Source organism: Leucoraja erinacea, chromosome 14, assembly GCF_028641065.1.
Source record: "Leucoraja erinacea ecotype New England chromosome 14, Leri_hhj_1, whole genome shotgun sequence".
Taxonomy (NCBI): Eukaryota; Metazoa; Chordata; class Chondrichthyes; order Rajiformes; family Rajidae; genus Leucoraja; species Leucoraja erinaceus.
The window spans coordinates 49,596,129-49,612,733 of record NC_073390.1 but is presented as its reverse complement, the minus strand read 5'-3'; the positions used below and the strand labels follow the sequence as shown (position 1 = coordinate 49,612,733).

General features: G+C 42.3%; 1 protein-coding gene across 2 annotated transcripts in view; it reads right to left on the bottom strand.

Annotated features, from left to right (window-relative positions):
* Positions 1-16,605, bottom strand: part of dock10 (dedicator of cytokinesis 10) — a 249,531-nt gene that overhangs the window by 101,339 nt on the left and 131,587 nt on the right. For both annotated transcript variants that reach the window (XM_055646386.1, XM_055646387.1), the window contains exons 3-7: positions 14,578-14,667; positions 8,068-8,150; positions 4,780-4,852; positions 960-1,085; positions 505-639 (exon numbers count right to left, since the gene is read on the bottom strand). In XM_055646386.1, coding sequence (XP_055502361.1) covers positions 505-639; positions 960-1,085; positions 4,780-4,852; positions 8,068-8,150; positions 14,578-14,667 — 507 coding nt within the window. The remainder of the gene's footprint in view (positions 1-504; positions 640-959; positions 1,086-4,779; positions 4,853-8,067; positions 8,151-14,577; positions 14,668-16,605) is intronic.

Here is a 16,605-nt window from a genome sequence, read left to right as displayed (position 1 = left end):
TGAGAGTGAAGGCATCACTAGAAACATCTGGAAACATCTTTGTGTATTCACCAGCATCTGCACTTCCTTGTTTCCATATTTTGACTGCTCCACTGTGAAATGCCTACTTTCAACAAGTTCTCCTCCTTTCTGCGATGAGTCTGAAGAAAGTCTCGACCCGAAACGTCACCTTCAGTTCAGATAGAATATGGCTGCTGCAAATTGCCCCTAGGGTGTGGCGAGTGGAAGAGACAGCGGGATAACAGAGAAGTACGATATGATACGACAGAACTTTATTTATCCCAGGAGAGAAATTGGTCTGCCAACAGTCAGAAAACACAAGATACGTGAAACATGAAATTAAAGTGAGAGTGGAAAGGATTGATGGATGTGCAAAACTTTGGGGAGGGGAGCATGGACTCAATGGGCCAAAAGGCCTGTTTCCACACTGTATCTCTAAACACATAAAAACTTCCAAGATCTTTCATTTGCAAATATTAAAACAGGTTGATCATCTCCTCTTACCTGCAGAACCCCTGTACAAGAGTCCAGAAAGATACAACCCTTTGGCTCTTTGGAAATTTTCTCATCTTTGTAAAAATTCATGATATAGGAGTTATCGGATAACTGTGTTAGTTGGAAGTATCGTCTCTTAAAGGACTGTGAAAGGAAATTAAACATTAATAAAGCTGTAAAATACATGTATAGCCATGAAATGAACATATCCTGGCTTTAGAAGATTCAGTTATTCTGTCACAAGGGGAAACATAATGAAACATTTGATATAATATCGATATCTAAAATACTACTGCAGAACTTCTTAACCTTCTCAATGAAGCAGTGTTCGCAAACTAACGCTGCTGAACATAATGTTTTGCTCAGTTCCCTTGTATTCTTAATATCTGAAACAATTCCACATTGTAAAATCTAAAACAAATCTTGCTATGTTAATAAAATCAATTCGGGAAAGTACAACTTACTCGGACAGTGATGCTGTTATTCACATTGCTATTAAAATTCCCTTTGTGAAGCCAGCCAGACTTGAAAACTCCCATGCCTCCTCCGCCTCCGCCCCCTCCTTTCGAAGAGGATAGAGATGTAGTATCCTATAAATCATGAAAGAAGGAATATATTGATATTTCACTTACATAATTGGTACTTTTCTAATCTAGTCCTCTTTCCCAAAAGCATTAGTTAGTCTGTCATATCCCGCCTCAATGCAATTTGAAGGAACTACAATTGAGAAGTGGATTTCTTTGAAGTAGACTTCAGAATGACACAAATGTTCAGTGCACAAGATTATCAATCTGTAGATGTATATAACAGAATAATGATAATGCTATTATTAGATGTGTGTGTGAATACATGTTATTTCAGAAGAGCGGTATAGTGGCATAACTGGTAGATCTGCTGCCTCATAGCACCAGAGACCCAGGTTCGATCCTGACCTCGGGTGCTTTGTAAAGGTGCCACGAAATAGGATACCATAGAATTTGTGTGAATTGATGATTGATGGTAGGTGTGACCTTGTGGACCGAAGGCCTGTTTCAATCCTGTATCTCTAAATTAAGCTCAACAAAATAAAGTGTCTTCAGTTTACATAGTAACTCTAATAGATAACATTTTACAATATTTGAGCTTGAGAAAGGATGGGATTTGGGTTGGGATCGGGTGGTGTAGACAGAGGAGAGGATGACTGCTGGAGTACATTGTTTCCAGTGGTGGATTGTGGATTTAATATCCAGGGAATGATAAAGAAAATAAACGGGTGATAGCACAAGGGTTACCTGCTGAGCATCTCTTTGTGAGGGGCCAATAGTGCATGGGGAGTGATGGGGGTAAAAAGCATGGGGTAGTGACATTTAGGGGGGGGGGGGGGGGGGGGGGGGGGGGGGGGGTTAGGATGAGATTGAGACAGTGTTGGAAGTCGAATGATGGATGAGGGCCAGGCTGGCGAGGCAGGGATTTGTGGATAAAGTTAGGGGTGCCAGAGCTATGATCTCAGGGATACCTATTGGAGACCTAAATCAGTCGTAAGCCAAACCCCAGAGGGTTGAAAAATGCTTAGGCAAATACAAGTAACAATGAAGTTGGTACACAAAAATGCTGGAGAAACTCAGTGGGTGCAGCAGCATCTATGGAGCGGAGGAAATAGGCAACGTTTCGGGCCGGCCCGAAACGTTGCCTATTTCCTTCGCTCCATAGATGCTGCTGCACCCGCTGAGTTTCTCCAGCATTTTTGTGTACCTTCGATTTTCCAGCATCTGCAGTTCCTTCTTTAACAATGAAGGAGCCCTCACTAAGAACTCCGAAGCTCTGCTTCCGCATGAATGACCTCTGCAGTCCTCCATGTCTCAAGGAAATAGAGTCACGGTGGTGGAGCGGTAGAGACCCGCATTCCATCCTGACTATGGGTGCTGTCTGTACGGAGTTTGTATGTTCTCCCTGGGTTTTCTCCGGGTACTCTGGTTTTCTCCTACACTATAAAAATGCCCAGGTTTGTAGGTTAATTGGCTTCAGTAAATTTGGAAATTGTCCCTAATGTATATGACAGGGCTAGTGTGCAGGGTGGTCACTGGTCATTGCAGACTCGATGGGCTGAAGGGCCTGTTTCCATGCTGTGTCTCTAAAGGCTAAAGTCATAAAGCCATACAGCAAGGAAACGAGCCCAATTTATTTGTGATGATCCATCTAAACCTCTCAGGAGTGGTACCTGGATGTACATTGTATGATGTCAGACACCATTGAATGCCCATGACTACCATCAGTACATCAGCACGCCACATCCTCAGGAGGAAATTTGCAGATCTCATGAATTTACAACAAAGGCACAATTTTTCAATCAGATTGATTTGATCACATTGTACACTGTGTAAACCAGTGTCGATGCAGTAGTTCCTCTTATCGACAAGGGTTAGTACACAGTTTCTCTCCATGTATCCTATCTGAACCCATTGTGATACACCCCGATGAAATCCCCTCTCAGCCTTGTTGCTTGCTGCAAGAAAAGCAATCTCAGCAACTCCATTCTTAGCTTTGACACTGAAATCCTTCAACTTTGAAACAATTTGGGCACATCTTTTCTGGACCCTCTCTAGGATTTTGACATCCTCTCTAAAGTGTGTTGAACTATTTTGGATGCATAACTCCAATGTTTTATGCAGGGTCACTCCAACCAGCCCTTTTTACTTTAGAGAATCAATGTGGAAACAGGCCCTTCAGCCCACTGAGTCCGTGCCGACCAGCGATCACCTCGTACACTAACACTACCTTATACACCAGGAACAATTTACAAGTTTACTGAATCCAATTAACCTACAAAGCTGTATATCTTTGGAGTGTGGAAGGAAACCAGAGCACCTGGAGAAAACCCACAAGGTCGTGGAAAGAACATACTAATGCCGTACAGACAGCACCCGTAGTCGGGATCGAACCCCCCGTCTCTGGAGCTGTGAGGCAGCAACTCTACCGCTGCGCCACTGTGCCTTCATAAATCCCAGCATGCCTTATGTCTCACTAACCATAAGGAGAACTCCCAGAATATCTATCCAGAGAACAACAAAGAGGTTGCAAGTTATGCAAAGTCCTGGTTTAACCCGGGATTTGTTCAATTATTTGCTGTTCCCTCCACCCAAAATTCTGCAAGTCATTTGATGCCGAAAGAGAAAGAGGCACAACAAAAAAAAATAAACCTAAAAAGTTCAATGTCACCATTCTTGTATGAACTAAAATTACTGCGGGTTTTTTTTTTTTTATAAAGGATTGCATTTGGAGTCCTTTTCTGTGGAAATATGTTGGCAGTATTTGCATTCAAATGACAGAAATGCAACTGAAAATGGGTGCAGTACTTTCTCTTTGACAATTGGCAGCACCTCCTCGTGTTCTAGCCCAAAACAATGCCTGTTTATCCACTTTAATTGTTGGTAACTATGACAGTGCTGCAGTCTGATTTATTTATCAGTATGGTAGTCTCTGGTGATGAATGCAAAAACAACTGGAAGATTGGATTGCATCTACAATCACATAAGTGGGAGGAAAATAACATAACTATGATATTAAAACCTAAGGGACCACAATTTGAGCAAGAGAATATATTAACCATAGATATATGGTGAACGTTTGATGAGCATTTAGAAGAATGAGGGGGGACCTCATTGAAAGATGCAGGATAGTGGATAGAATTATGTGGAGAGGATTTTTCCACTAGTGGGAGAGTCTAGGACTTAGAGCCCTCAGAATTAAAGGACGTTCTCTCAGGAAAGAGATTTCTTTAGTCAGAGATTGGTGAATCTGTGGAATTATTTGCCACAGAAGGCTGTGAAGGCAATGTCAGTGGATATATTTAAGGCAGAGATAGATAGATTCTTAGGTACACAAAAAAATGCTGGAGAAACTCAGCGGGTGCAACAGCATCTATGGAGCGAAGGAAATAGGCAACGTTTCGGGCCGAAACCCTTCTTCAGACCGAAACGTTGCCTATTTCCTTCGCTCCATAGATGCTGCTGCACCCGCTGATTTTCTCCAGCCTTTTTTTGTATACCTTCGATTTTTGTGTACCTTCGATTTTCCAGTATCTGCAGTTCCTTCTTAAACAAATAGATAGATTCTTGATTGGTACAGGTGTCAGAGGTTATGGGGAGTAGGCAGGAGAATGGGGTTAGGAGGGAGAGATAGATCGGCCATGATTGAATTCGATTAAATAAACTTGATGGGCTGAATGGCCTAATTTTTCTCCTATCCCTTATGATCTTACGATATTGCAACATTAAAGATTTACACGGTCTCTTCACCAACACGTACCTCATCTTTTTCAACATCATCATGATCAATCTCAAACGAATGTGATGCCAGTTTCTCTGGTTTAAACTGTTTTCTTAAAAAAAAGAAACATGTCTAATTATCTTAATCATTTACTTACTAGAATATTAAACAGTTTTACATTTCTTAAAATGCAATTGTTTAAAATGTATCCTTCTAATTGTGATTAACATCAATGATTTAACATCAGTGCTTCATTATTTCACATTACTATTGACGTACGGTTTGTGATTTTGACATTCAACCGATGGGATAATTACATCACATTTATTTGACAGATACGGGTCAATCAAAGAGTAGAAAAGGATGAACAGGCAGATTAGAAAAGCATGAACAAGCCGTTTCAGTGCTGTGTGACTGACTGAGGATTAAGACTACATTTTCCTCACAACTCCAAATAGTACTTGACACTCTTGTCTTACAATCACAATCACAATAATACTTTATTAGCCAAGTATGTTTTGCAACATACGAGGGATTTCATTTCCCAAGTCAGTCATACAAATAAAAAGCAACGGAACACACAAAACATATTTTAACATAAACATCCACCACAGTGACTCCTCCACATTCCTCACTGTGATGGAAGGTCACATCTCAAGTCAAGTCAAGTCAAGTTTATTTGTCACATACACATACGAGATGTGCAGTGAAATGAAAGTGGCAATGCTCGCGGACTTTTGTGCAAAAGACAAACAACAAAACAACCAAACAAATTATAAACACAATCATAACACACATATTCTTTTACATAATAAATAATAGAAGGAAAAAACGTTCTGTAGAGTTAGTCCCTGGTGAGAACGGCGTTTACAATCCGAATTGCCTCTGGGAAGAAACTCCTTCTCAACCTCTCTTCCCTTCTTTGCTCTCCCGCGGTCGGGAGTCTCGAGCACTCCATTGACAGGCCGACGTACCGTAGCCGGTGGCATTTGGGCCCTCCGCATCGGGGCAATCAGCTCCTGCATAGGGGGATGTCAGCTCCCCCCGTGCCGGCGATTGATCTGTCATGTAGATCTGGCCCAAATCAGTGATCCCAGTTGCTTCATAGAAACATAGAAACATAGAAAATAGGTGCAGGAGTAGGCCACTCGGCCCTTCGAGCCTGCACCGCCATTCAATATGATCATGGCTGATCATCCAACTCAGTATCCTGTACCCGCCTTCTCTCCATACCCCCTGATCCCTTTAGCCACAAGGGCCACATCTAACTCCCTCTTAAATATAGCTTCATTAGAAAGGTCTGGAAGCAAGAAAAGACCAGGACAAATCAGGGTCAGCGACAGAAGACTTCCAATAAGCCAATCGTTGGCTCTGGACGGTGTGATCCCAAGAAAGATACGTAGTCACAAAATGCTGGAGTGACTCAGCGCGTCTCTGGAGAGAAGGAATGGGTTAAGGCCACTATATGAGGTAATTCAGGAGTTCTCCCGAGTTTCCCCTGATTCGAACTCGGAGAATTACGGTAATGGCCGTTCGTGGATACTCGGGGCTCTCGTGGACATTTTTCACAGCGTTGAAAAATCTTCACGGGTTTACCGCGTTTCCCGGGTACCTGCCGTTAGCGTTACGAGCCGCTAGGAGACGTCCCGAGCTCCGACATTACCGGTAAGTACATTCTGCGTACTTACCACAAGTCCGATTTTTTTAAAACTCATGAGAGCTCTTGAATTACCTTGCACAGTGGTACAGGGGCGTTACATTTTGGGTCGAGACCCTTCTTCAGACTGATAGTTTGAAACACATACTTGTGGGAGAGAATTGAAGGTTCAGATAATTTACATTTTTGAAAGAAGTAAGTTAATTCAAATGATTTTATTTTCATTTATGTATTTTCAATTGCAAAGATTTGTTTTAATTTTAAAACTTTGTTCATATTTTGAAAATATTAACAACTTTAATATATCTTGATCATTTCTGAATATGTTTGACAGTAAATTAGTTGACAAATTATTCTGCGGTCGGAACTTGCTCCCAGGAAATGTATTCTGAGATTTCCTGACCGATATTTATCCATAAGGTTAAGAGGGCTAGAATACAAAAACAGGGATATAATGCTGGGGCTCTATAAGGCGCTTGCTCAACATATGAAGAGTGTTTGACGACTGGGCTTGCACTTGCTGGAGTTTAGAAGGATGAGGGGTCACCTCATTGAAACTTACCAAAGAGTGAATGCCGTGGATAGAGTGGATGTGGAGAGGGTGTTTCCACTAATGGGAGAGTCTAGGACCAGAGGTCATAACCTCAGAATTAAAGGACGTTCCTTGAGGAAGGTGATGAGGAGGAATTTCTTTAGTCAGAGGTTGGTGAATATGTAGAATTCTTTGCCACAGACAGCTGTGGAGGCCAAGGCAATAGATATTTTTAAGATAGAGGTAGATAGTCTTGATTAGTACGAATGTCAGGGGTTATTGGGAGAAAGCTGGCGGAGAATGGGGTTAGGAGGGAGAGATAGATCAGCCATGATTGAATGGCGGAGTGGACTTGATGGGTCGAATTACCTAATTCCGGTCCCTTATCACTTATGACGATAAGTAATAGGAGCTGAATTAGGCCATTCGGCCCATCAAGTCCACTCCGCCATTCAATCATGGTTGATCTATCTCTCCCTCCTAACCCCATACTCCTACCTTCTCCCCATAACCTCTGACATTCGTACTAATCAAATCAAATCCCTCAATTAACATTACTAACATAGTTCATTGTGTCATGATTTTATACATGACATACTGTAAATTGCCTGTCATATCAGCGGCTAGAAAGTGGTTATTCTGACAAGAATGTGAAATAGTTTTCTTTCCATTCCCACCACACAATCAGCTCAGATTTCTGGATGAATTCCTTTCATTGACAGAACTATCAAAATAAATAACAGAAACATGAATACTTCGGGATATGCTCAACCACTAAAGTAAACAAGACCGAGGTTCTGTAGATGTCACATGTTTCCAATCTATCTGTTTTTTCTAGCATTTATCGTAGCAATTACACAACTTGTCCTTCAAACATTTAATTGTATCCACATCAAGATGCAAATTTGGTATTTATTATTCTTTAACAGCAAGAGAGCTAGATAGGGCTCTTAAAAATAGCGGAGTCAGGGGATATGGGGAGAAGGCAGGATGATCAGCCATGATCACATTGAATGGCGGTGCTGGCTCGAAGGGCCAAATGGCCTACTCCTGCACCTATTGTCTATTGTCTATTGTCAAATCACAAGCAACCGAAAATGCACTCTGTGGACAATTAGAATTACAATAAAAATCTTACCGAGGTAACTGTTTGAGATCCCCTGAATAAGCTTCATACTTGTAGCTCACAGTATTCCAGTCGGAATTGTAGTATTTACAGGCCTAGGGAAATGAGACAAAAGTAGCCAGTTAGATTATTTCCTAATTCCTTCCATTCCTCGATGTCTATCTTGCATATTAAGTGTAAAACCAGTCATAGACCCATAGAGTGATACAGTGTGGAAACAGGCCCTTCGGCCCAACTTGCCCACAGCTGCCAACATGTCCCAGCTACACTAGTCCCACTTGCCTGCACTAGTCTATATCCCTCCAAACCTGTCCTATCCATGAACTATCCATGTCTAACTGTTTCTTAAACGATGGGACAGTTCCAGCCGCAACTACCTCCTCTGGCAGCTTGTTCCATACACCCACCACCTGTTGTGTGAAAAAGTTACCCCTCGGATTCCTATTAAATCTTTCCCCCTTCACAAACCTAAGTCCTCTGGTCCTCGATTCCCCTACTCTGGGCAAGAGACTCTGTGCATCTACCGAATCTATTCCACTCATGATTTTGTCCACCTCTATCAGATCTCCCCTCATCCTCCTGCGCTCCATGGAATAGAGACCCAGCCTACTCAACCTCTGCCTCTAGCTCACACTCTCTAGTCCTGGTGACATCCTCGTAAATCTTTTCTGAACCCTTTCAAGCTTGACAACATAAACAACATAATAACAGGGAGAAGCTCAATCAGGGCGGCATAGTGGTGCAGCGTGAGTGGTGCTACCTTACAGCGCCAGAGATCCAGTTCAATCCTGACCATATCTGTGCTGAGTTTGTACGTTCTCCCTGTGGTCACTTGGGTTTTCTCCAGGTGCTCCGGTTTCCTTCCACATTCCAAAGACAGGCAATGTGTAGGGTAATTGGCTTCCGTCAATTGCTCCCAAGTGTGCAGGGTGTGAAAGTGGAATAACATCGAACTACTACACATGTAATCGATGGTCGGTGTGGACTCAGTGGAGTGAATGGCCTGCTTCCATGCTGTATCTTTTCAGTTTAGTTCAGAGATACTTCGCGGAAACAGACCCTTCGGCCCACCGAGTCCGCGCCGAGCCACGGTCCCCATTCTTGAGCACTATCCTACGCACCAGGGACAATTTACAATCGGCACCAAAGCGAATTACTCTACAAACCTATGCGTCTTTGGAGTGTGGGAGGAAACCAGAGCACCTGGAGAAAACCCACTCGGTCTCGGGGAGAACATTCAAACTCTGTAAAGTAAACTAAACAGAGAGTGATATAGGATGATAGGCAAAGTATCCCAACGAGTCCCATCCTTCCAGCGCGCCAACCCCTTTATGGACAGCTATTTCTGTTATTGTCTATTTGCGCTGCCTTTACCCGATGGCCATTAGCCTCCAGAAACTCGTTTTACAGTCATCTGCCAAATTATTCTTGGCCAATCTTGCTTGGCTTTTCCTTTCAGATGGCTTTTCAGCGTTTGGCACAGCAGCTGGGATGTTTGCCTTCTGAGCCCATCACCAAGGCAACGTGAAACTTTTGTTTCATGTTGGCTTACTCCAACAAGCAAATCTCTTCCAATAATAGCTTGCTGCAAACAGTGCACAAGTCGAACAGCGGAGGACCCAAGTGCCACAGCGCCTCTTGATGTTATTGTTAGCATTGATGCCCTACACTGTGAAAATCACTGACTTTTCCAATTTGTTTTGATTTGACATCCAATTTATTTTTTGAATACGATGTACCATTTACTGAATCCAGAACTTCACGATGCGCGGTATCTGAGCTCACTATCATCCTTCTTTCACTTGACATAGTTGAATGTCTAGGGTGAATTTGTATCTTTGTTGTGTAGGTGGACAATGAAATCAATTCATTTCGGGAAGGAAGTACACAACAATAAAACAGCGATAGTGATGGACTCTGCCACCCAGATAGTGATCAAAAATATATTTAATAGATGCTGACAGCATATATGCTGACAATTGTTTTATCTGTTGTGTTAACTTTTAGTAGTCAAGTATAAATCTAATACATATCTTCATCTGATTCAAATGCTTATCTAAATTGCTCTTAAATAGACCATGAGACTCATCCAGGTCCCATAACAGAATGTATGCTTTAGCAGCAATTCAGCACTGTTGATAAACGCCACCTGATCATCTTCTATTCTAGCAAACAGTAACTTTACAGTAAAAAAAGGCGCAAAGTGCTGGAGTAACTCAGCGGGTCAGGCGGCATCACTGAAGAATAGATAGGCAATGTTTTGGGTCGGGGACCCTTCCTCAGACCCATTATTGTTTGCCCTGTTCCCTCTTGCCAGTTAATGTCACATCATGAGAAATGACAATGAACAGCCAGGGCTTCATGTTAACTTTCTCTCTCCTCAGCTGCCAATTGGGAAGCAGACAGATAAATCTATTTCGGACCTGCTCTCTCTTCCCTGCTGGAATGGATGGATCACACCTGGAATGGATCAGACTCAGACAGTGGCCATCTTGAAGCTCCAGATTTGGTAAATGGTACAAGATTTTCAAAAAATAAATTGGATGACAAATCAAAACATGTAGAAAAAGTCAGTGATATCATTCCATTACTGATATCCTTCTATCTGGAGTATTGCGTACAGTTTTGGTCTCCTAATCTGAGGAAAGACATTCTTGCCATAGAGGGAGTACAGAGAAGGTTCACCAGACTGATTCCTGGGATGTCAGGACTTTCATATGAGGAAAGACAGGATAGACTCGGTTTGCACTCGCTAGAATTTAGAAGATTGAGGGGGGGATCTTATAGAAACTTACAAAATTCTTAAGGGGTTGGACAGGCTAGGATGCAGGAAGATTGTTCCCGATGTTGGGGAAGTCCAGAACAAGGGGCCATTGTTTAAGGATAAGGGGGAAATCTTTTAGGACCGAGATGAGGAAAACTTTTTTCACACAGAGAGTGGTGAATCTCTGGAATTCTCTGCCGCAGAAGGTAGTTGAGGCCAGTTCATTGGCTATATTTAAGAGGGAGTTAGATGTAGCCCTTGCGGCTAAAGGGATCAGGGGGTATGGAGAGAAGGCAGGTACAGGATACTGAGTTGGATGATCAGCCATGATCATACTCGAAGGTCCAAATGGCCTACTCCTGCACCTACTTTCTATGTTTCTATGTTTCTATTATTGGGGGCACTTAGAAATTCTACCACCCTGGGTAATTTGGTCAAGATCAAAACATAACTGCCATGAAGCTACCTAGTACATCCCAAACTCCACGTGACACACTAGACTGGATTTACATGCCCAAGTACAAATAGGTTTTGACATCCATCACATCAGGCTATAGTTGGCTGGGAAATGGTAGCAATTCCATGCCCAACTGCCAGCATTTATCCACAAAGTGCCAACGAGTTCAGGCTTCCTGTGCTATCACAGGTGTCCAGAACTGGGCAGCATAGTGGCACAGCAGTAGAGTTGCTGCTTCACAGCACCAGAGACCCAGGTCCTGACAACACGTGCCATCTGTACGGAGTTTGCACTTTCTCCCTGTGTCGAGTGGGTTTTCTCCGGGTGCTGCACATTCCAAAGACGTGCAGGTTTGTAGGTTAATTGGCTTCTGTAAATTGTCCGGAGAGTGCAGGTTAGAACTAGTGTATGGGGTGATTGTTGGTCGGCGCAGACTCGGTGGACAGAAGGTCCTGTATCTCCAAACTAAACTAAATTAAACTTCTTAGCTACTTTGCAGCAGTAATGTCCTGACTAAGTTGATGTATGAGACTCCAAGGGAAGTCCAGCGGTGAAGTGGGAACCCAATGCACTTTGCTGGAACTTACTGAATATAATCCTGATCGGAACTTGCATAGACACAATGCAATCATTCCAATCAAACATAGAAACATAGAAAATAGGTGCAGGAGTAGGCCATTCGGCCCTTCGAGCCTGCACCGCCATTCAATATGATCATGGCTGATCATCTAACTCAGTATCCCGTACCTGCCTTCTCTCCATACCCCCTGATCCCTTTTGCCACAAGGACCACATCTAACTCCCTCTTAAATATAGCCAATGAACTGGCCTCAACTACCTTCTGCGGCAGAGAGTTCCAGAGATTCACCACTCTCTGTGTGAATAAAGTTTTTCTCATCTCGGTCCTAAAGGATTTCCCCCTTATCCTTAAGCTGTGACCCCATGTCCTGGACTTCCCCAACATCGGGAATAATCTTCCTGCATCTAGCCTGTCCAACCCCTTAATAATTTTGTAAGTTTCTATAAGACCCCCTCTCAATCTCCTAAATTCTAGCGAGTACAAACCGAGACAAGAAACTTTTCCGAAGGAAAACAACATTAGTTAATTTACAACTAACCAAGTGTAATTAAATGAGTTTGCTTGTTTTTATGGGGTTTTAATTCATTTAACTGTTACTTATTTTAAAAAGTAATGATCTGATTTTAATTTTAAAGAATGTTCTTAATGCACCATCACAAAACATCTGATAAAAAAATATTGATCCATCCATCTGACACACATTCTTCCCAAGTAAGTCTAATCAAATAATGGCCCACAGTCCAGATGGTTTCAGTTTGAACAAATTACAAATAGTAACGGAATGAAACACAGTTTCGCTTCTCCTTCCAGCCAGCTTTAAACGGGAAGCAAATGGTCAGTTCACGCTGTAAATAAAGTATTGGAGGAACAAGGCGTAATAGACTAGTGGAACATTACTGTGAAATATAGACTTGCTGTGTTTCTTCTAAGCCACACACCACAATACGATGCACTCCTGTGCAAATGCTCATAGTGCGGAGACTCAGGAAGTGGTTAACTAGCGATCGGCCCAATTTGAAGCAAAAAGTGGAGGAAAGGTGGTTTCAACAACACATGCCCTAAACAAAAGAGGCTCGATTTTCATGAGAGAGGTCATACTCTAAGGGGTGGAGATGAAAGGAAATATAGAGAAAAGAAATATGATTCATCCCATGATTGGTGAGCTACTTACAATCAAAGGTCAACAATCCTTAGTTATTTTAGTTAAATTAGCTAATTTATTTACCTGCAGCATTGCATATTTAAATCATATGCAGCCCCTTTAACAAAAGACACTCATAATTTCGCTTATTTCCAAGTTAAATAAAAGTAATGGGCTTGAGAAAATATTTCAACAGCAGTCAGCACACAACCGATCCATCAGTTGCATAAATGTAGATATTGGCCTCAAGCACAAAATAAACCTGTCACTTTTCAAAATCGACAATGCCAACTCTAAAACATAAACCAACAAAAACAGAAAATAGGATTTATCCGAATTATTATTCTCTCCTTTAACTGGTATTTTGCTCCTTAAATAAAATGATCCAAGTCATTCGAAGCTCATGAAATGATTGTTCATGGCAGGGACTGACCATTTTTACACAGAAAGTGGTGGAGGCCAGGAACGCATCGTACAGGTCTGTAGGTTAATTGCCCTCTGTAATTGCAAAAACTGTCCCTGGTGTGTAGGGTGGTGCTTGTGTACAGGGTGATCACTGCTCGGCACGGAGCCGGTGGGCCGAAGGGCCTGTTTCCACACTGTATCACTAAAGACTAAAGTAAAGTCTAAACAAGGAAGAATATTATTTGATTCACATTTGTAATTCTTATTTTAGTGGTAACGCAAGAATACGTTTCAAGCATAAATGGCAACAATGAATGATAAGATCCATGTGCTGTAGCTCAGCCAGGTAACTTTTGCATCCATTCAAATTCAAGGCTCTTTAAGGTGTTTAGATGGGCACATGGTGATGCAGGGAATGGAGCAATGTACTGTAGATCATGTGCAGGCAGATGAGATTTGTCTATCTTGGCATCATAGAAACATAGAAACTAGGTGCAGGAGGAGGCCATTCGGCCCTTCAAGCCAGCACCGTCATTCATTGTGATCATGGCTGATCGTCCCCAATCAATAACCCGTGCCTGCGTTCTCCCCATATCCCTTGACACCACTAGCCCCTAGAGCTCTATCTAACTCTCTCTTAAATCCACCCAGTGATTTGGCCTCCACTGCCCTCTGTGGCAGGGAATTCCATAAATTCACAACTCTCTGGGTGAAAACGTTTTTTTCCCACCTCAGTCTTAAATTACCTCCCCTTTATTCTAAGACTGTGCCCCCTGGTTCTGGACTCGCCCAACATTGGGAACATTTTTCCTGCATCTAGCTTGTCCAGTCCTTTTATAATTTTATATGTTTCTACAAGATACCCCCTCATCCTTCTAAACTCCAGTGAATACAAGCCTAGCCTTTTCAATCTTTCCTCATATGACAGTCTCGCCATCCCAGGGATCAATCTCGTGAACCTACGCTGCACTGCCTCAATCACAAGGATGTTCTTCCTCAAATTAGCACATGTCCTCATGTTCAGCACAGATATTGTATGCCACAGGGTCTTTTCTTGTGCTGTACTTTTCTATATCCAATGACGTCTGAAATCCATCAGATGTCATTGAACGTAAGGTGCAAGACCAACTTTAGAGTTGTATAGAGCCACGAATTTCAATATTTTCATCCTTTACCTGTTTCACAAGGAGACTTTCTGCTTCATTTTCTGCCCCCTCAGGCACAGTGGAATATATGGTGCGCCGTTCCCGCAGGCTCGATGATGCCTGGACATAAAAAAAAAAGAATCATTAATCAGTGAGGCATCGTTCAGTAACAATTTAGTGTCCTTTGCAATTTGACTAGCTGTTCATCCGAAACAGGTAAATGGAAATAAACTGAATGAAGTCACAGTGAATGCTTGTTTTATTTTTTCAGTGACATTGTTATCGTTCCAATGTTTTGTTTCAAAGCTAAAGAAAATCTCAGACGCTAAAATCCTGAAATAAAACAGAAAATGTTGGTCAGTTGGCATCAGGACGAGAAGAGGGGTCTGAAGAAGGGTCTCGACACCAAAGGGTCACCCACTCCGTCTCTCCAGAGCTGCTGCCTGTCCCGCTGAGTTACTCCAGCATTTTGTTTCTATCTTCACAGATCTATTGATCTCTGCTCTTAATAAACTCAAGTGACAGAGACTCGACTGCCCTCTGATATTGAGAATTCCATAGATTCTTCACCCTCTGAGTAAAGACATTTCTTTTTACCTCATTCCTGCCCCTTGAACAAACCTGTGATGCCTAGGCACATATCTCACAGAAAAGCCCTCTCTCCCAGGAGAAACATCCTCTCTGCAAAATATTTTGTATCGTTTAACAGAATTTATAGGCTCAGCCTACCATGCATATCTCCCACAGCCAACACAAAGAATAACCAGCAGGGATCAGGAGACTTTCTGCTTCATTTTCTGCCCCCTAAGGCACAGTGGAATATATGGTGCGATATCGTGATGCCTGGAATCGTTCCCAAAAAAAATTTAATCCATTTGGGCATTCAGTGCTTTAGTGTCCTTTGCAATTTGACCATGAGCTGTTCATCCGAAACAGGTAAATGGAAATAAACTGAATGAAGTCACAGTGAATGCTTGTTTTATTTTTTCAGTGACATTGTTATCGTTCCAATGTTTTGATTTCAAAAGCTAAAGAAAATCTCAGACGCTAAAATCCTGAAATAAAACAGAAAATGTTGGTCAGTTGGCATCAGGACGAGAAGAGGGGTCTGAAGAAGGGTCTCGACCCGAAACGTCACCCACTCCGTCTCTCCAGAGCTGCTGCCTGTCCCGCTGAGTTACTCCAGCATTTTGTTTCTATCTTCACAGATCTATTGATCTCTGCTCTTAATAAACTCAAGTGACAGAGACTCGACTGCCCTCTGATATTGAGAATTCCATAGATTCTTCACCCTCTGAGTAAAGACATTTATTTTTACCTCATTCCTGCCCCTTGAACAGAACCTGTGATCCCTTGTTCTGGAATCCTCATTTTGTCTCTCCCAGGAGAAACATCCTCTCTGCATCTTCTTTTACAATAATGTTGTACGTTTAAATGAGATCACCCCTCATTCATCTAGACCTGGGGAATATAGGCTCAGCCTATGCAATATTTCCACAGCCAACAAGCCCTCTTTATAACCATTCAGGGAGAATCATCACTGCACCCTCTCCAAAGCAGGATTAAGACACACAATTAAATTGTAGGAAGACATCTTTAACAGTGTATTCAAATCGTCCCATAATAAAGGCCAATATTCCATTTGCTTTCCTGATTGCTGAGTGTATGTGCATCATAGGTTTCCATGACTTATATAATCAAGATTTTCCAATCTATTGCCAGTGGATGATTTTACATGTTCCCACTAGATAATCCATGTTTCATCCCAGTCACTTGCTGCTGTCTGCAGTTCCTTGTTGTCTCTTTACATCTTCCTCTATACTCACAATCCCATCCAGTTTTGGATCATCAGCATGCTTGCAAATATGATATTCTGTCCCCTCAGCCAAATCATTAATATAGATTGTCAATAATTGGAAACAAAGTACCAACATCTGTGTTATCTCAAAAGACACAGCCTAAAGGGCCTGTCCCACCAGCGTGTGATTGCATGTGTCTAGCGCGACCAAACGTGGTGGCTTGAGGCGTACGGCCTCGCGGGGCCAGTCCCACTTCCAA